Genomic DNA, 19,837 nt, shown 5'->3' with positions numbered 1-19,837 from the left:
GAGCGGCGGGGGAAGGGGGAAGGGGGGGAGGCAGATTGACAGAACATAAAAAGAAATGCTGCAGGAGACGACTGGTTCGATTCCTATTTGAAATCCTCTAAAAAAGAGCATGTTTTTATGTCACCCAGAATATCCTTCAAAGTAAAATATTCACATGAACTCTAGCTGACTTTTTCACCTTCTCTCTGCAACATCTTGCCTTAGTAAATCATCAGAAATCTTCTCAAACAGCAGGTGAGGAACATAGATTAACATGTAATCTGGCTGTTGGGGGAACTCAGCAGTGCATTTATAATAACAATGTGAGTAACACAAAAAAAACATCTGCATAACAATCAACACTGTTCACAGGTTGTGTCTTAAACTAATGTTGTTTAGATACTGGCTGCAGGATGAATCCCACTATAAAGAGATAAAACATTTACTGGACCAATTACTGGGTATGCTGTTAATAATTAATCCAATAGGAATGAATGGATTAATGATGTACCTGTCACTGGGACTCACCGTAAAACCAGTTTCTCTGTTATTTAAAAAGTAAAGAACCAAAGAAAAGAAAAGAAAGCGATCTTTTCTATAACGCCTCTCAAGATAAAACTCACGAGGCGCTTCACAAAAACAAACAATTTCAAATATAAAAAAAGATTTCAAAATGTGTTTAAATGAGAAAAAAGAAAAAAAAAGAAAAGGAAAGAGAAAGAGAAAATGAAATGAAAAATGAAATCAGTGGATCCCAGGAAAGGCAGAATAGGTAGAAAGAGCCGACTAAGGAGAGGGTGATGACGAAGGTCACACAAAAAATACAAATAAAAAAGTTATAGGTGAAATACTAATAAATGACAGACTGCTGGGGGAAATTCCTACAAAACCTACATTAAAGTCTTCAGCAGAGAAATTAGAGTGCAGTGGAAGCAGACAAGGTTCTCACAGAATACCAAATGCAGTAAAGTTCAGGTAGAGTTTATGTTCTGCAGAAAATACTGAGATGCAACCCGCCGTTGTCGATTTAGCCCCAGAATGCAAGACTGGGATTCTAACATTTTCTTAGGTAGGGTTCGCATAAGTTTGCTTACAGTTTTAAAGTTTGTAAGCAAGATCAGGAAGTATAATAAGAAAATACAATGATTTTATCAGGTTTAGTTTTATAAATTCTAAAGGTACTTTTGTCAGTGAGATGCATTTCTTTAATTAGTAACAAGGAAACGAGCACATATATGACTGTCAAAATGACCAGAAACCAAAGTATTTCATTTTGTCATGCAGCAGTTTGTAGATGATTTTTAAACACATCTTGTTTATTTGTGCACAAATACGAGTAATTAGGGGCTTTGTCTTGTCGTTTTCTAGAAATTGCTGCCTAGAGCATAGCATAGCTTAGCATAGCATAGTATACTCTCTGTCCAGGGTGTACCCCGCCTGATTGCCCATTGACCACTGGAGATAGGCACCGGCACCAGCCCCCCCTTCCCACGACCCTACGTGGACAAAGCGGGTTCAGACAATGGATGGATGGATGGATAGTATAGTATAGCATAGCATAGTATAGTGTAACGTGAGGAAATATGGGTTTTCTGTCACAATGGTGGTGTTGGACTCAGCTGTGTCAAAGCTGGGTCGCTGAGAACTTTCACCCACAGATTAAGACCTGAACGCCAGCGAGTCTGGGAAGAAACCATAACATCTGCCACCTGCAGTCTACCAGAAGATGTGTTTACATGAGTTGTACCCAGACCAAGTCAAAACATAAAGTTTAAACTTCTTTTTCTTGATTTTAATGTTAAAGTAACCATTATCATTTTGCTCATTATAAATGTGATTAATCAAATGAATGACTATTTAGCTTTGGGGTAATTATAATGGTTTAATGAATCCATTCTTAAATAATGTTGAGAATGTTTGTTACTGACCTTCACACACACTCAAGCACAAACATTCACACACATCCACACACACCTGCTCACAGTAAACTCCAGACACATTTGATGACGCACGTTTGCTTTGAGAAGAGAAAGGTTTTTGGTAAGTTTTCAGTCTTTTTGATTCAGTTCGTGTTGGGCCACGAGAGAGAGAGGACTTGTGAACAACCGCTAACGGGGAACGGAGCCCATGGGCTCAATCCCCCCCCCCCTCCTCTCACGCTGTTTCTGCCACGCCAGGCAGAATAGCTGAATCGCAACTTCTAACGCAGACTCATTACTGAGTCTTTTGATTTCTGAGTGAATTAACTTAAGAAAGCGCGTCGACAAAACGCTTTACCATCAACGTGTACCGAGGGGCAACTCTGGACCGGGTCCGCTCAACACCTACGTCTCCTGTCAGCGTCGGTGTCATCCGGATGAACCACAACATCCTCCACGGCCCGGATCCGAAAGAGGGTCCACAAGAATTCGGTGAGACAGAACACGGTGTTTAGCGTTTGATGCATCTTTTCCAACTAAAAGCCTAAGTTTATTCAAACCATCACTTTTCACTCAGACACCTGTTTCTTCCTGAAGCAAAATCAGATGCACTCACGCACCCATCCCAGCTCATATCACTCTCACCATCACAACATTCTCAATCTTCATAAATTCATCAGAAGGTCTATTTGAGCCAGAACAGCATATCAACTGTTAAAGAGATTGTCCCACAAAGTTACTAATGTTGATTGTATTTCCTGTTTGTCAATTTCAAAATCATTAGTTTAATTTGAAGAATTAAAACTTTTAAACGTCAAACTGGTTTCCTCATTGAACTGAAACACAGACACTCAGATATTATCGGCAGTTTATGGATGAAAACAACCTTTGAGTCTTCTGAACAATATAAAATTTGGTTATTGATTTATTAAAATTAATATTCCGAATTAATACGTAGCATGGTTTCTCTTTCATAAAAGAGCATAAATCCATAACGCTACATTTAATGGCGAGCGTATCCAGACTTCTATATCTGTGATTTATCTGATTTCTTACATCTAAAAGCTACAAACAACGCTTTTCTCTGTGTTTCACTTTGATGTCTTATTTTGAAATTAACCGGAAATTGTTCCGTTGAAGTCACTCTTCCGGGAGGCGTCCTGGTGGAAACTTGACGGCGGAAGATCTCCGATCTCAAATTGACCGCAAATTACAGACCTAACTTTGATTTATCCCATCTTCGCCTTCGGAGCGAACGTGTGAGTTGTGCTTTTGACTAAATTCTGTCCATTTTGACGCGCCGCCGCGTCTCTAATCTAACCTCAGGTCGGACAGCTCTGTTTCCGCTCTGATCATTGCTGGGTGAGCTACCGTGCAGCTTATCCTCAGTTCCTAAAATTATCACTGAATTCTCCGAACCTCAGAACCGAGACTAACTTCTCGGACACCTTTCGTCTCAGTGTGTTGACACTGTGGGCGAGCTATTGTGAAAGAAGTTTCTACTGCATTCAGATTGCGTGCGCTTTTTAAACGGAATGCTCGGTGACACCTGCCGGAGCTTGACTGCTCGGTAAACGTCGTAAAGCGAGGCACAGCCGTTACGCGTTACTGCATTCAGATTGCGTACGTTTTTTTTAAAGTCCGTATTAAAAGTGGAGCGAGATGCCTACTTGTTAATCGGGGAAATTTCAGTCTGGCCGCTACAGACAAAGAACGCTAGGCCTGGCCGGGGAGCTAAGCTAGCGCCACAGTTAGACAAATAGGGCACGCGTCCCGTTAAATTGTCATCATTTCTGGCACAGTCAGTCTGTGTCCTCACAAAACCCGCATTGGCGGTGATTCTTGTAAATCGCTACGGTGTGTAGAATCTACATTTTGCTACGTTTGTCCGTCTGATACCAACACGGCAGCGTAGGGTTTGTTATTTTTTTTATTTTTTTTATTTTGGACCGGTGAACGGGTCGGCTTTCACAGCCTCCGTTGCTCGGTTCCATGCCTTTTTCTTCCATCTTGTGAAGTTGTGTGTATTCATTTCTCTATCAACAATTCCTTGTTTTACCCTGTGTCATAAAGTTAAGTAGGCTACGGTCAGTCCTTGTTTGTGTGAGACATATTAAGGAATCTGCCCGGAGTTTAACGTCGGCTCAGAAGGTAAAAACGCGAGTTGCTCTGAACTTAATGGGAGATGGACGAGACACGACAAAATCTTTCTTGCACTGTTACACCTGATGTAAGGTTCTCTGACGTTCTGCTTCCAGAACATGCCAAGACGCAGGAAATTCACCGGCCGAGCATCGCTGGTCCCTCCGCCCGCCCGAACGGGCCCGTTTTAGGCGGGTGCCGCCGGTCGGGAACAGTGGGGACTAGTGGCTGCGGTTCGGTGCCAGCTGCACTGGGTCGGAGGTGGTTCTGGTCTGCACTTCATGTCGTGAATTCGAGCAGCATGCTGTTTACAGTCATAACGCTTTTTCTTTACTTTTATTTCTTCCAGGGGGTCAAAAACCCACCATCAACATCAAGGTTTGAAATGAACAACACTTTCTCTGCTACTTTTAAGCTGAATAAATCTCTTGAGCCTATGGTTAACCTCTCTGGCAAACAGGTTGTGCTTAATCCTTTGGTTCCTAATGCTTCTCCTCTGTCATCCATGTTAAAGGCTGAACATCCCTCCAGCATGGGTGTGAAATCTTCAGGCTGTGATCCACCGCTTCAGTCAGAGGTCTGTTTTACTCGTCAGTCCGCTTCATGCACAAACCAGCTTCTTTATCGGGGCGTGATGGAAACGTCAGCCACCGTGAAACACTTGTGGTCTCCGGACGGAGCTACCATGCCATTTAGGGGGTTTGTGCCCGGACATCTTGACCTTTATGTGAATGACCTTGTCACTTTTCAGTTTGTGACCTCTGCTAATACGGTGGCCAATTCCTTTCTCCTTTCACAGGGGTGTGACTTAGTCTCGGGCCTCTGTGCTCTCTTTCCTGTGATTTCTCTTACAGGTGACCACGACGACGCAGAAAACCCTGCGGGTTCCAGTAGTCAAGTGGTCAGTGGCGATATTGAAGGAAGCTCGGTGGTTGCTGCGATCATCTCTCTCACGGGCCCGGGGGTGCCACCCGGCCTGGGAGGTGTAGGTGCGTGCAGTGATGCTATGCTCGGGGCCCCTCCTGACAAAGGGGGGGGGTGCTGAGTGGCTCTGGGTTTTCCATTGCGGACTTCAACCGGTTCGGGGGAACGCCTCCTCCGAGCGGGCGGGTCATTGCAGAAATCGACACTGACCTTCCACCAATTCAGCTGACAACATTGACCTCCGACCCGGAGTTAGGTGCTGCACCTTCTACGGGGCGGAGTTCTAGTCAGTCTGTAAATACTCTGGTTAAACCGGGTTTTTCTGATTCAGTGTGGGAACCTCCATCATTCTTGGGAATAAAGTATTCTTGGTTTCAGTTTTCAGGACAGACCATGTTCCTAAAGCTAGCATCATGTCTGTATCTGATTCTAAACATGGCTAGGTTTGCTTTGACACCCGTGACACAACCATCCTTGGATCACTCCTTTTCGGAACCTCCAAGTCCAACACCTCCAGGTCTTTGGACATCTGAACACCTACTCTTTCAGCACGATTCAGGTGACGATGTGCATCTTTTTGGTAATAGGGCTTTTAAGAGCTTAAGAACTGTTCTTTGTTATGCTTCTCCTGTCTCACAGACACGGCATAAGTTTGAGAAACAAAAGGGGGGTGGGGAGCCTCCTCCTGCTTTGCGAGCATCATTTTCGCATTTCCAGTTCACTACTATTTCTGATCACAACAAAGTCGCCTCCGTAAAGCTGCAACACAACTTTGAGCAGGTAAAATCAGGTTCTGATCTAACAGCTAAACCATCAGCTTCGCTCCAGTTCCAAACGGAACCCTCAGGTAAATTCAAACATGTTTCCCTGTGGGTTCGTAACACAAGATACAAACAGTTTGTTAACCAAATCGCTTATGAGCCTGCTCCCACAGATACGTCCAAACTCGTGTCTCTGTGGGTCCGCAATACCAGATTCAAAACTCTATTCTGACCGACTATTCTGACCGGATTCTTTTCCACTGACTGGTGGACCGTTACAGATTCTCTCGTTTGTGGGATGAATTTTTAACACGTGATATCCTTTGAGTTTTTTTTTTCAGGTTACCTGCCTCCAGCCAGGGTCCTGTTACTAACTCACATCTTTAGGGATTACTAACCTACTGATTTACATTTTTAGAACTGATTTACATCTCTATCTTTTTCTTAGTGCTTTGTGTAGCATGATTATATTTGATTATAAATTTAATTTTATTTTGTTACTATTTCCCTTAAAGGGCCACAAGCCAATTTGCCCTTCATTTTCATGATTATTTCTTTTATATATATGCCTTTAATTAGTGCAGCCTGCTGAGTTTCACATATCAGTTAGGATTTACTTTCTTTTATTTGTGTTTTCCCTGCATCACGTTTTTACATGACACGTAGAACAGGGTGCAGTACATTTCTTCTTTAGATAATTCACAAAAGGCACCCACATTTTCCCAGAGGCACCCATAGATAGGTTTTGATTGATTTCTTTGTTTTGCATCAAATGCTATCTATCGTGTGGGCTGTCTCACTTTGTCTCCTTCTCCGAGCTCGTATGGACTACATCCCATCAGAGGGGTCGTCTTCACCATCCTTCAACTGGTTTCCTGTCGCATGGGGCTTCGGTCGTGGTTCGAGATGGGTCGAGGTCTGCGCTGGACTTCGCCTGGACTACGCCTGGGGAATACATCACCTGCCCAGCTCCGTGTGGCACACGAGCTGCTTATCCTTTGCATACCTTTGCATTATTGCTGATGAAAATTAACTGCTATTGAAATAGCTCTGCTTTCAAGATTCCTAAGTGGATTACTTTACAATGATTGCAACAGTTTTGGCCTTAATCATCTGATCAGGATAGACTCCCTTCTACACGAGACCTGTGGTGACGCTTCATCGTTCCTGCCTTCATCTGGGATGTCTACCTTTACGAGTACATCACGTTATTGTGGTTGTGACGTCAGGTGGCCTCTGCTTGACCTCCATGTCGTCACAAAAGGGGGGAATGTAACGTGAGGAAATATGGGTTTTCTGTCACAATGGTGGTGTTGGACTCAGCTGTGTCAAAGCTGGGTCGCTGAGAACTTTCACCCACAGATTAAGACCTGAACGCCAGCGAGTCTGGGAAGAAACCATAACATCTGCCACCTGCAGTCTACCAGAAGATGTGTTTACATGAGTTGTACCCAGACCAAGTCAAAACATAAAGTTTAAACTTCTTTTTCTTGATTTTAATGTTAAAGTAACCATTATCATTTTGCTCATTATAAATGTGATTAATCAAATGAATGACTATTTAGCTTTGGGGTAATTATAATGGTTTAATGAATCCATTCTTAAATAATGTTGAGAATGTTTGTTACTGACCTTCACACACACTCAAGCACAAACATTCACACACATCCACACACACCTGCTCACAGTAAACTCCAGACACATTTGATGACGCACGTTTGCTTTGAGAAGAGAAAGGTTTTTGGTAAGTTTTCAGTCTTTTTGATTCAGTTCGTGTTGGGCCACGAGAGAGAGAGGACTTGTGAACAACCGCTAACGGGGAACGGAGCCCATGGGCTCAATCCCCCCCCCCCTCCTCTCACGCTGTTTCTGCCACGCCAGGCAGAATAGCTGAATCGCAACTTCTAACGCAGACTCATTACTGAGTCTTTTGATTTCTGAGTGAATTAACTTAAGAAAGCGCGTCGACAAAACGCTTTACCATCAACGTGTACCGAGGGGCAACTCTGGACCGGGTCCGCTCAACACCTACGTCTCCTGTCAGCGTCGGTGTCATCCGGATGAACCACAACATCCTCCACGGCCCGGATCCGAAAGAGGGTCCACAAGAATTCGGTGAGACAGAACACGGTGTTTAGCGTTTGATGCATCTTTTCCAACTAAAAGCCTAAGTTTATTCAAACCATCACTTTTCACTCAGACACCTGTTTCTTCCTGAAGCAAAATCAGATGCACTCACGCACCCATCCCAGCTCATATCACTCTCACCATCACAACATTCTCAATCTTCATAAATTCATCAGAAGGTCTATTTGAGCCAGAACAGCATATCAACTGTTAAAGAGATTGTCCCACAAAGTTACTAATGTTGATTGTATTTCCTGTTTGTCAATTTCAAAATCATTAGTTTAATTTGAAGAATTAAAACTTTTAAACGTCAAACTGGTTTCCTCATTGAACTGAAACACAGACACTCAGATATTATCGGCAGTTTATGGATGAAAACAACCTTTGAGTCTTCTGAACAATATAAAATTTGGTTATTGATTTATTAAAATTAATATTCCGAATTAATACGTAGCATGGTTTCTCTTTCATAAAAGAGCATAAATCCATAACGCTACAATAGCATAGCATCGTATAGCGTAGCATAGAATAGAAAATCTTCAGGTCTCAGTGGGAACATGTGATACATAGAAGTGTACATTTGTAATGGAATTTGAAAGCTGCAGGTTTAGAGAAGGTTTGGAGAAATGGGACATAGTGATCAACCTCAGATGTGAACCTCAACACCTTTCAAAGAGAAAAAGCTGATTCATGTTTTAGAATCAGAAATGCCTAACACAATGCTTTCTGACCATGTTTCTCAGACCACACCTCTTATTACACTGACCATCACATTAGTTCAGTCCTCAATGAACAATTAGAGATAAGAGGCTAGGCTTTTAGCGCTAATGTAGCTAAGGTAGAGTAATCTGATGCCTTCTGGTTGATAACACTGTGTGTGTGTGTGTGTGTGTGTGTGTGTGTGTGTGTGTGTGTGTGTGTGTGTGTGTGTGTGTGTGTGTGTGTGTGTGGTCTGTTAAAGGATCTTGGCTGAAAAACAATCCTATCCTATCAACAAGGGAAAGAAAACATGCTGCATTGAGGCTTGCTTACAAATCAATCTAAGCAGGAACACAATGACAATTCAGAATACACATTTCCTGGTTTAACATTATTCTGAACTGTGTCTATAGAAAACTTAGTGTTCTGTCTTCTTTCTATCAGCTACCTTTCACAGCCGCATTTATATCAGAATATGTGATTAAAAGAGTTAAATAAGAATAAAACATGAAAACAGACAGCTTGATGTTAGAAGAGGATTACAGTGAAGACAAAGCTGTGTATAAAAAAGGAAAATAAGAAGACAGAAGGGTGGGGTCGAGCCTAAAGCTTTGAACAAGAAGCCAGGCACATTTTTTTAGCTAATACAATCAAATCCCTCCATCATTAGGTTATGGTGATAAGAGCACGAGCAGCTGGTTTACAGAGGAGGGAATGGGTGGGAGTCATATCTTGGTGTTAAAATATATCAGCAATACATTTAAAAACAAATAAATGTAATATTTACATTGCATTTAGGCTAACCGCCATGTGATAATAAATCCTCCTCACATCTAGTTGTTACATGATTGTGTTGAGACTCTTCTTGAAACCTGACAACTGAACAGGACTTAAGAGTACCATAACTTAGGGATTGATGAGTGTAAGCATAAAATAACCTAAATATATATTTTCTGCTGTAATTAGTAATTATTTACTCCTTAAAGGTGAAATGGCTTTACTCTGAATACTCTGCTACTAAGGATAAAGGCAGCGCTGCCCTCTGGTGGACATGGTTGCAATATTGTGAGGAGGACCAAATGCTAAAGCACACTCTCTAAAAACGTAGAATGGACATTCATGACATTAATTCTGTGTTGAAGGAAACTGAGTCCGAGGTTCCAGATCACACTGAAGCATGTTTGGAGCCCTTTTAAAGGCCCAGTGTGTGATATTGTTACCAGTTTTCTATCTAATCCTGTGTTTCCAGTTCACAAACTTGTCCTTTTTCACCAATATTTCTCACCAACATCAACTGTAAATATTACTCTCAAATTGCAATTATACATTTTTATATACATAAACTGTGTTCGACGCTCCATGGTCATCCACCATCTCACAATACAGTAGCTGTTTAGGGACATACGAGCTCCACATTACCCGTTTGGACTATGGCTGTAACCTGAAAGAACCAGCAGAGGGCAGCAGTGCGCCCTGGAAGCATGGGGTCTGCTAATTCAGCTAAGAAGTAGAAAAGAATAGCTACACCGTTGCTGTATTTGTTAGTTTGAATAAAAAAAAAACTTAAATCAAAAGACATAAAATTTGCCAGTTTATCATCATGTCCAACACAAGGAAGCCGCATATGTTCAGATCCCCGCCCGCTATTAGCTTGATGCCAGCCTCTGATTAGTGTCTCTGACTCACAAACTCACCTCAAGTTGTCCATTCGTCTTTTCCTTGTACCAGAACTTCCGATCCGGTCCTAACGTGTCTGTTCTAAAGTCCTTCTACTCAAGTCTCCTCTCTTCCCGCAGCCTGCCGTCTTGCCCAACACGCTCCAGTGCTAGACAGTGGCTAAATCAGCGTTACAGAGACGCTCCGACACAGAGGGCTTCTTCTCAAACGTTACCTTTAGACTTGGGTCTCCTTTTGCTGGTAATCCATAGGAGTTTATGCGCAGCATACACAGAGTCTCCCAGAATATTTCAGGGGAACACAATTTCTCACAACACCTGACCTCCCGGCTGACGTCACCTCTCCTCCGTGTGTGAATCGTGACAGCTTCAAGAACAGAACTAGCTTGCTTCTTTCAGAACTGGTAGGCAGGCTGATAAAACAGTCATAATTATGAATGCTTTTTTAAAGAGGTCGAGTGGCTTGTTTTAAGCTTTGTGTGGGTTAGGCTACACAGGTTGGAAAGTGATTATACAGCCAGAGCTGATTCTAAATAAATATGGAGCAGAGTTTTAACCTGAAGAAGGAGATAGAATTACGGTTTTGGGCTGAAAAATTACATTTAAAATAAGTTGCACTAAACTGCCACACTACGGCACTATTAGCAGTGTTGGGCAAGTTACTTCAAAACTGTAATGCATTATTTATTACTTGTTACCCTCATTTTAAAGTAATTCATTACATTACAATATTTCTGATTTTAAAATGTAAGACATTACACTACTTTTGCATTACCTGAAGTAACTTTCACCAAAACAACTTCAATATGAATCTGGTAATCTGACGCTCAGTGAGCTCATGACATATATGTGGAAGGTGATGTGGTATCTGAGCTAGGGTTGATGTTAAAAACAGTCAGATATAATAACAGTGCTTTAAAATGATTGTTTATTAAATAAAAGCAACAACAATCTGTACTCTCAGCACGCTGCCATTTTATAGGGCCATCTGAGCAGGGAGTGAGGTGATGGGGGCTCCAAGTCTATATTTGCCTTGGTCCTCAAATGCCTTGATACGGCCCTGGATGTGGGACTGACTTCTGGGGTGATCTGATTCTATCACATGTATAAATATTAAATGCTTATATATTATTGCTTTTCACTGGTAAAAATGTGTATTGGGTACTTTTTTTCTTTTCAAGCACTTTGTGTTGTTTTCTTGATTTTATTTGAATAATTTCCCACCCTTTCTCTCGCTAACCTTCCTGCATGCTGCATGTTTTCTCCGTCTTCCAGAAAAACTGTTTCCTAGATTTCCTACTAACTAATCAGCCAAAGGGATCTACCGAACGCAAAAAAAAAAAAAAAAAAAAACGCTTAATATGCGCTGCGCTCCAGCAGCAATGAGCTGAAATCACCGGGGCACAGATTATGAACTCAGCTGAAAAGTACGTGAAGTACCAGAGAACAGAGGTTGATATAAACGATCGCAAACGAATGACTTTGTTTTGGTGGAGCGATTTTGTGAATATAACAGCGGCTGCGTGCAGGACACAGCTGGAGTATTTGAGCCATTACCGCTGCGTCCTCTCTGCTCATAGAATGCCCGCAAAGCCGAGTCCATAAATGACGTCATATATGTGGATACTGGATCTTTTTTCAGGCTTCCCGCAATTTGAGTTTTTAGGAACCCCACATTTTGTTTCTGGGTTTAAAAATGCATTGTAATTACCGCGTTACTGACAATTGTACTGAGTAAATATTACCATTTTCTTTCCCTGTAATGCCTTACATTACCACATTACAGCAAAAAGCAATTCATTACAGTAATTAATTACTTTTGTACCGCATTACTCCCAACACTGACTATTAGACACTCACTTATACAGGTTGTCAGCAAAAAAAAAGTTAATTCAGGTGTTACTTGCTCTTTAATGTCGGGTAATTTTCCCATTTAGATTAATTTCAGATTGCATTTTCAGATGAATAAGTTAAAATATTTTCAAAAGAAGAGGAAGGAACCCAAGGAAGATGTTGAGGTAACGTTAGATGAAGGTGCTATTGCTCTTTACTGTTACGCAGTTCCCTCAAGTTCTGAGTGATGGTGATCTGTACCGTGATGCGTGTAATATTCCCAACTAGGGTTGTCACGGTAACCGGTATAGCGGTAAACCCCGGTAAAAAAGTTGACAATAAAAATAACCGTCCAGTTTTTAAAAAACTAAATTATCTCGGTGGGTTTACCGTGGCCGCGGTTTCGGCGCGATGACCCTTACCAGCCACCGTCGCTTCAGCTGAAGTTCCCGCGGCGCGCACTTTTTAGTTTGCAACGGCACCAAAACTTTGAAGCTGAAATAATGGCCGAAGGAGGAGACGGCAGCGCCCAGGACATCCATCAGCCCTCAAAGAAGACTAACTCGGAAGTATGGGCATATTTTAGATTTCTGAAAAATGCTGAGGGACAGTTAATAGAAGACTGCTATCCCGTTTGCAGAACGTGCAGGAAACAAGTGTCTGCAAAAGGCAGCAACACTTCGAATCTAATGGCACATCTGCGTGACCATCACCCACGTCTCTACAGCCAGTGCAAGGTAAGTTAACATTAGCATTTTAGCTTAAATGCATGACGTGAGGACTTTTGGTTGAGGGAGAATGCAACGAGTCACTATATACTGCAGCCGCAGCGTCCTCTGCCAGCATTTAAACCGTGTCACGGACACCCTGTTGCTGGATGAAGCATCGTATTTGTTGATGATGAAGAGAAATATACAATTAGTTCCTTGTCATTGATTTGTTTACTTATTCAATGCCATTTATACTTGAACATTTGGACTTGATTACATAGTGTAGTAGTTATTTTAGTAATTTGTTTAAAGTGGCTATTTATTTTAAATACATATTTTTTAAGGCTGACTTGTACGGTGCTCAAGTCAAGTGTGGACTGGAGTTTTAGATTTTCATTTTGATAATGAAGAAAACAAGTATATGAGAAAACAAGTGGTGTTTCTTTGATTTGTTTACATATTGTTTATGTTTTGAATGTTTGGATTTGTATCATTTAAACCCGCACTGACTACTGTAACATGTTCCAGAAAAAGAAGCTTTTTGTTCCTTTACTTGTGAAAAGTTGCACTTTTGCTAAGGCTTTGTGTTATTTTAGGTTTAATAAACACTGTTAAACCTTTTCAAAACTATTTCAGTTTGTGTAGAACAGGACTATCAATGCTTTCTGAACATATGCAACACCGTTTAAAAAATACCGCGATAATACCGAAAACCGTGATAATTTTGGTCACAATAACCGTGAGGTTAAATTTTCATACCGTGACAACCCTACCCAACATTCCTATTGGTGATTGAAACTAGTCTAACATGTCGCTAATATATTAGACAAGTACACAGGCTGAAGTAGAGGAGGTGAGTGAAGGAGAGACAAATGGAGAGGCAGAGCAAGGAGCAGCAAGCATAAGTGAGCATGATGAGGGAGAGAGCAGCAGGGAAGCAGTGAGAGGGAAGGAAAACAGTAAACACATGTCTCATGTCTCACAACGACTGTCTCCATACGTACCCCCCCTCCCCCCCAAAATAATGTTTATGTATTTAGCAGACGCTTTTGTTCAAAGCGACTTACAAGTTATAATCGGCATGTTGCCCTTGAGGCTAACAACAACAATAACCCTGCTCTGCTGTGTATGTCCTGCAAGATACTTTCCCTGACGTTATTAGGTCTGTGGCACGATAGACAGCATCCACTTAGGCAACAGATCAGATAGGCAGGGAGAAAAAGGGGAAACAACAATCAACAATGACGTCATAAGCAACCTAACAAAACAAACGGGGAAATAATGGTATACAGCAGGTCACCAGTGGTATCTGCTGAAAAAATATCCTATGTGTGAAAAGAAAAGGGCTTCCATAATATCACTGGCTCTACTCCTCCTAGATCCGGTAGAAAGTGTTCACATCCACATAACTTGGAGTTTTTCTGCGCTTTTTAGTCCTCTTCCCAAGGCTGTCTGCTTCCGGCTAAACTGGTCCTACACACCCACTGCCGTCTTGATTGGCTGGCCTCAAATTCTCGCCTAGCATTAAGGGGAGCCTCCGATTGGCTGATAGAATCTGCCGCAAGGGGCTTCCAGCATACACCAATCATCATCATTCTGGATGCTGTGGCATAAAGAGCATCAAACAGCACCTCTGACTAAAGCAGTCTCTTTATCTCTGTTTTTCTCTGACAAACATGCATGCACGCGCATGCACGCACACACACACACACACACACACACACACACACACACACACACACACACACACACACACACACACTGCCAGGTTTGAGCTGCGTCAGGACAAACACAGCAGAGCAGGATGCAATATCAGAGTAAGAGACTTTAAAAGCAACACTGCTTATGACCATCTTTGTTTAATTTACGGGAGACACTGCAGACTTCTCTGCGTATCTTTTGCCCTGCCCATGTGCTCAGAGATTACACATTCCTAAGAAGTGTGTGTGAACAAACCCTACCGGTGTGGGACCCGAAATGACGCCATCTGGACCGGGCCAGATGTGGAAACGGCAAAAGCTCAGATGTACCCATTTCAGGAACTGGCTGAATGTAACATCACAGCTGGACTTCAGACGACAGGATATGGAGTCCTATATCCTGATATTTACACATCTCTCCTCTGATTGGCTAACAGCAACACAACTCTACCACTGACTCCATTTGCTCTGCAACGTGACGTTTTATTTCCATAAATAACACAAGTCTGAGGGAGTTTTGCTGTGGGGTGAAGTTGCTAATGCTAATGATTAGCTTCCACCAGCCGAGACGTTCTCTGCGGTTTCCTGGACTAAACCAACGACAGCCTTCCCCGATGTGAGTCAAGATGGGTGAGTCCATGAATGCTAAGTGACAGCGTGACTTAGATCTGTCAGGCTTTTCTAACCCTAGAGATTCACTGTCTATTTTCTATCAGAAGCTAATGCAGGAGATAGGTGTAGGAGACTATTTTCATCATCAGCCTGCATGGAAAACTCAAGGACTGATTATAATCAGAAATAATATTTAAAAAAGGTTTTTTCTGTGTTCCACACTTTTAATGATACTCAAAAAAATACACAAGCCTGCCGTGTGCACCTTTGAGAGCAACTGCTGTTCATTACTTCAAGGTTTGGCCTTATCCACATTTAATTTTGGCCAACTGTTTTCCAGCTTGAGTTTCAGTATTTACAGTATTTCTCAATGGATCATCTGCTCAGAGGAAAGCAGATAATCAGTTCCACCAGTAGGTGGCACTAATGGCATAGAAGCTGAATTAGATATCCAGGTTTGAACATTATAATCACATAAAATGAGAATAAACACATTTAACAGCAACAGCTACAGGCAGGATGACCGCTCTATCTATATAACCCAACAGTGAGTGTGTGTGAATGAGAGAATGAGAGATGGGAAGTGAGATCTAGCTCCTAGCAAGCTAGCCAGCGATTTCCTGTTGCAGGCCAGCCCCCCAGAGACAATAAATCAAATGTGATTGGCTGTTTGGCTGCAGTTCAGGGGGGCTTTTTCCAAAGCTGTTAAATTCTTTTAGTTTTTGTACATGTTTACAATAAAGCTATCATCATCATCCTCATCATCATCATCATCATCATCATAATTAAATCACAAGGATTCACTAGGCTAAAAATAGACTTAATATTCTGAGCTACAGCTCTCTGTGAATGTGATTTTCCACATGAGGAAAATGGTAAATGGGTAAAAAGTGCCACATACTTGAGTTTATTGTAGAAAAGAGGAGCAGAAGCACAAAGGACTATAATCTAGTGACTCATCAGCTGTTCTGGTGTGATTAAAAGTTCAGTAACTTTTTATAAACTAGTAGTTTAAAAATTGTAAATAACTGGTCCAAAAGACATTTAAAAAGCCAGCTAATTCATATTGCTCATGTCATTTACTTACATTGTATTTTGAGTCTGTATTTTGAATTTTATCATCATCAAAGTCATCCATGCTCATAGATCTTGTTTCTGTCTGCAAAGAAAAGCAAAACCAGCATGCAGCGTTCAGCCACCCAGACATGCATATTAGTCTGCCTCAAACACATCAATAATGAATGCATTACAACGCAGCGTGTAAGCTGTTACACTATTTCAAATGTAGTTTGGACACTTGGCACTGCCACTCATATTTCCTGGTGTAAAATACAATTAGTAGAGTAAAATCAGTAGTTTATGAACTCCTAAACACGTATCATTTACTACGTTAAAACAACTTTGTTTCTAAACTCTACATAACTCCAATATTAACCAGAGGAAAAAGAGAACACGATGAAAAGTGTTTAGGATGAACAAATTAGCTTTTCATTCAATAATCATAAGAAGAAAGAAAGAAAACAATATTTTATATAATATCCATGCAACAACATCTCGACTCCTACCTTGGACTTCCTTCTGCTGAACTGGAAGATATTTAAAAAGCCTTTCTTTTGAGGTCTACCCAAACTGGTAGTACTGGAACAAACGGAGTCTAGAAAACAAAAACAGGGAAAAGCAAATGTACACTGTGTTAATCTTTGCACTGCAAGGACATTTGTCAAGGTTCTCATTTTTAATCATTTGTATTAAAAAGAAAAAAAATACTAAATTTCTCTTGTAAGTGAACTCTTTAAGAAGAGTAAGTATTCAGTAGTACAGCGTAAGCCACATAGGCTTCTTTCTCATAAAATCAAATACCGCTGGTTTATTTAAAACAAATAGTACTGTGCATGTTTTATTTATATTATATATAATGTTGGGATATTTTCAATAATCAAGCCCTTCATACAGTCTGAATTATTCCGTCTTCTAATATTCCCCATCAGGGGGAGCCATAGACTCAGCATTTTCAGAAGTCTTGCTTCCAAAATCAGCACCTAAGAATGCATCACAACACAATTCTTTAATGGCGAGGAAGAAAGGTAAACTAATCATTTCATGTAGCTACCTCACTCTGTGTTTTGGTTTCTAACAAAGCAAAATATTATTGCATGAAATATGCAAACAAAAAAGAAGTCATTATTACGTCATACACAGGTTCCACAACAATAAACCAACAAGGTAGGGTTTACTAACGAGCATGTCCGATGTAGAAACAAGGGTTAGTACGAAAGCACCTGAGGTTTGAGCTAAACACCTACGGGTTTTAGTAGCAACACTACGGAGACAGACAATGCTGACGACTAATACCTGAGTAGTTAAGAGCAGGAGCAGAAGCCATTTTAAGCTGGAAAACTGGAAAAGATTTAGAAATATAACGAGTTAATAATGCAATATTAGATTCTTTGTATTATGGCACAGCAAGGAAGAATTACCTAAAGGAGAACATGGACTGGGCGATTTTCCTATCCTGATATTATTTTCATGTTGGTCAATATTGATATACGTCACGATATAAAACAAATCACTAGTTTTGCTTATCTTTTAATTTTCTCTGGTACTTTAAATTGAGAACTGAAGATATAAAATTGTTATTTTTATTTTAAAGATTTATATTTAAAATCTGAAAATCTCCCACAATATCATACTGTCTGAGATAAATAAAAGAGGTTTATTTTAAACTACAATCTTTAAGCATATGAGAACATAATTAAATAAACAGGCATTAATGCTAGCCGAACTGTGTCCACACAACTAAACTGTTCGGCCCCTGATTTTCAACGCCATTTGTTGTGTTCGCAGTCTCTTTTTCCGTTAGAGATGTGTTTTTTTTTTAATTATTTCTACCAGACAGTTAACCTGTTAGCAGCAGCAGCAGACTAAAGCTACACCAACATTAGCCGTTAGCAGTGCTTCCATCTGGCTGCTACTGAGCTGCATGGCTCTGTTTATACTGAAGTACTATCAACCCATTTTGGTGGGCCAATCACAGCACTCGATCAGTTTGGTGGGCCAATCACAGCTCTCGATCAGTTTGGTGGGCCAATCACAGCTCTCGATCAGTTTAGTGGGCCAATCACAGCTCTCGATCAGTTTAGTGGGCCAATCACAGCTCTCGATCAGTTTGGTGGGCCAATCACAGCGCTCGATCAGTTTAGTGGGCCAATCACAGCGCTCGATCAGTTTGGTAGGCCAATCACAGCTCTCGATCAGTTTAGTGGGCCAATCACAGCGCTCGATCAGTTTGGTGGGCCAATCACAGCTCTCGATCAGTTTAGTGGGCCAATCACAGCGCTCGATCAGTTTGGTAGGCCAATCACAGCGCTCGATCAGTTTAGTGGGCCAATCACAGCGTTCGATCAGTTTGGTGGGCCAATCACAGCGCTCCATCAGTTTGGTGGGCCAATCACAGCGCTCCATCAGTTTGGTGGGCCAATCACAGCGCTCCATCAGTTTGGTGGGCCAATCACAGCGCTCGATCAGTTTAGTGGGCCAATCACAGCGCTCGATCAGTTTGGTGGGCCAGTCACAGCGTTCGATCAGTTTGGTGGGCCAATCACAGCGCTCGATCAGTTTGGTAGGCCAATCACAGCGCTCCATCGGTTTGGTGGGCCAATCACAGCGCTCGATCAGTTTGGTGGGCCAATCACAGCGCTCGATCAGTTTAGTGGGCCAATCACAGCGCTCGATCAGTTTGGTGGGCCAATCACAGCGCTCGATCAGTTTAGTGGGCCAATCACAGCGCTCGATCAGTTTGGTGGGCCAATCACAGTCGTCTATCAGTGTGGTGGGCCAATCACAGCGCTTGATCGGTTTGCTGGGCCAATCACAGTGGTCTATCGGTTTGGTGGGCCAATCACAGCGCTCGATCAGTTTGGTGGGCCAATGGCAGTGCTTGAACAGTTTGGTGGGCCAATTACAGCGGTCTCAGTTTGGTGAGATGGATGATGCTGCGACTGAGCAAAAAAGATGGCGATGGCTCATTTGAAAAGGCTTTGGTGTAAACTTTGGACTATTTAGATTTAAGTCCTTTATTGAGAAAAAGGATGTACAGGTGCTGGCCAGTAAATTAGAATATCATCAAAAGGTTGAAAATATTTCAGTAATTCCATTCAAAACGTGAAACTTGTACATTATATTCATGCAATGCACACAGACCAATGTATTTCCGATGTTTATTACGTTTAATTTTGATATTTATAGGTGACAACCAATGAAAACATCAAATCTGGTATCTCAGAAAATTAGAATATTCTAAAGGCCAATGAAAAAATGTTTGTTTCTCTAATGTTGGCCAACTGAAAAGAATGAACATGAAAAGAATGTGCATGTATAGCACTAAATACTTAGTCGGGGCTCCTTTTGCCTCAATAACTGCAGTAATGCGGCGTGGCATGGACTCGATCAGTCTGTGGCACTGCTCAGGTGTTATGAGAGCCCAGGTTGCTCTGATAGTCGTCTTCAGCTCCTCTGCATTGTTGGGTCTAGCGTATTGCATCCTCCGCTTCACAATACCCCATAGATTTTCTATGGGGTTAAGGTCAGGCGAGTTTGCTGGCCAATCAAGGACAGGGATACCATGGTCCTTGAACCAGGTGCTGGTGGTTTTGGCACTGTGTGCAGGTGCCAAGTCCTGTTGAAAGGTGAAGTCTGCATCCCCATAAAGTTGGTCAGCAGCAGGAAGCATGAAGTGCTCTAAAACTTCCTGGTAGA

The 19,837-nt window shown here is 41.7% G+C and overlaps 1 protein-coding gene across 7 annotated transcripts in view; it reads right to left on the bottom strand.

Annotated features, from left to right (window-relative positions):
• The window catches only part of cobl (cordon-bleu WH2 repeat protein), a 91,521-nt gene that overhangs the window by 41,018 nt on the left and 30,666 nt on the right, over positions 1–19,837 (bottom strand). For 3 of the 7 annotated variants that reach the window (XM_070550804.1, XM_015949145.2, XM_070550805.1), the window contains 3 exons: positions 17,435–17,479; positions 16,648–16,736; positions 16,170–16,241 (listed from right to left, as the gene is read on the bottom strand). In XM_070550804.1, the coding sequence (XP_070406905.1) occupies positions 16,170–16,241; positions 16,648–16,736; positions 17,435–17,479 (206 nt within the window). The remainder of the gene's footprint in view (positions 1–16,169; positions 16,242–16,647; positions 16,737–17,434; positions 17,480–19,837) is intronic. The other 4 variants (XM_070550807.1, XM_015949148.2, XM_070550806.1 and 1 more) reach the window with 3 other exon arrangements.

Source organism: Nothobranchius furzeri, chromosome 5, assembly GCF_043380555.1.
Source record: "Nothobranchius furzeri strain GRZ-AD chromosome 5, NfurGRZ-RIMD1, whole genome shotgun sequence".
NCBI classification, from domain to species: domain Eukaryota; kingdom Metazoa; phylum Chordata; class Actinopteri; order Cyprinodontiformes; family Nothobranchiidae; genus Nothobranchius; species Nothobranchius furzeri.
The sequence above is the reverse complement of the archived record's forward strand: the minus strand, read 5'-3'. Positions and strand labels throughout refer to the sequence as shown.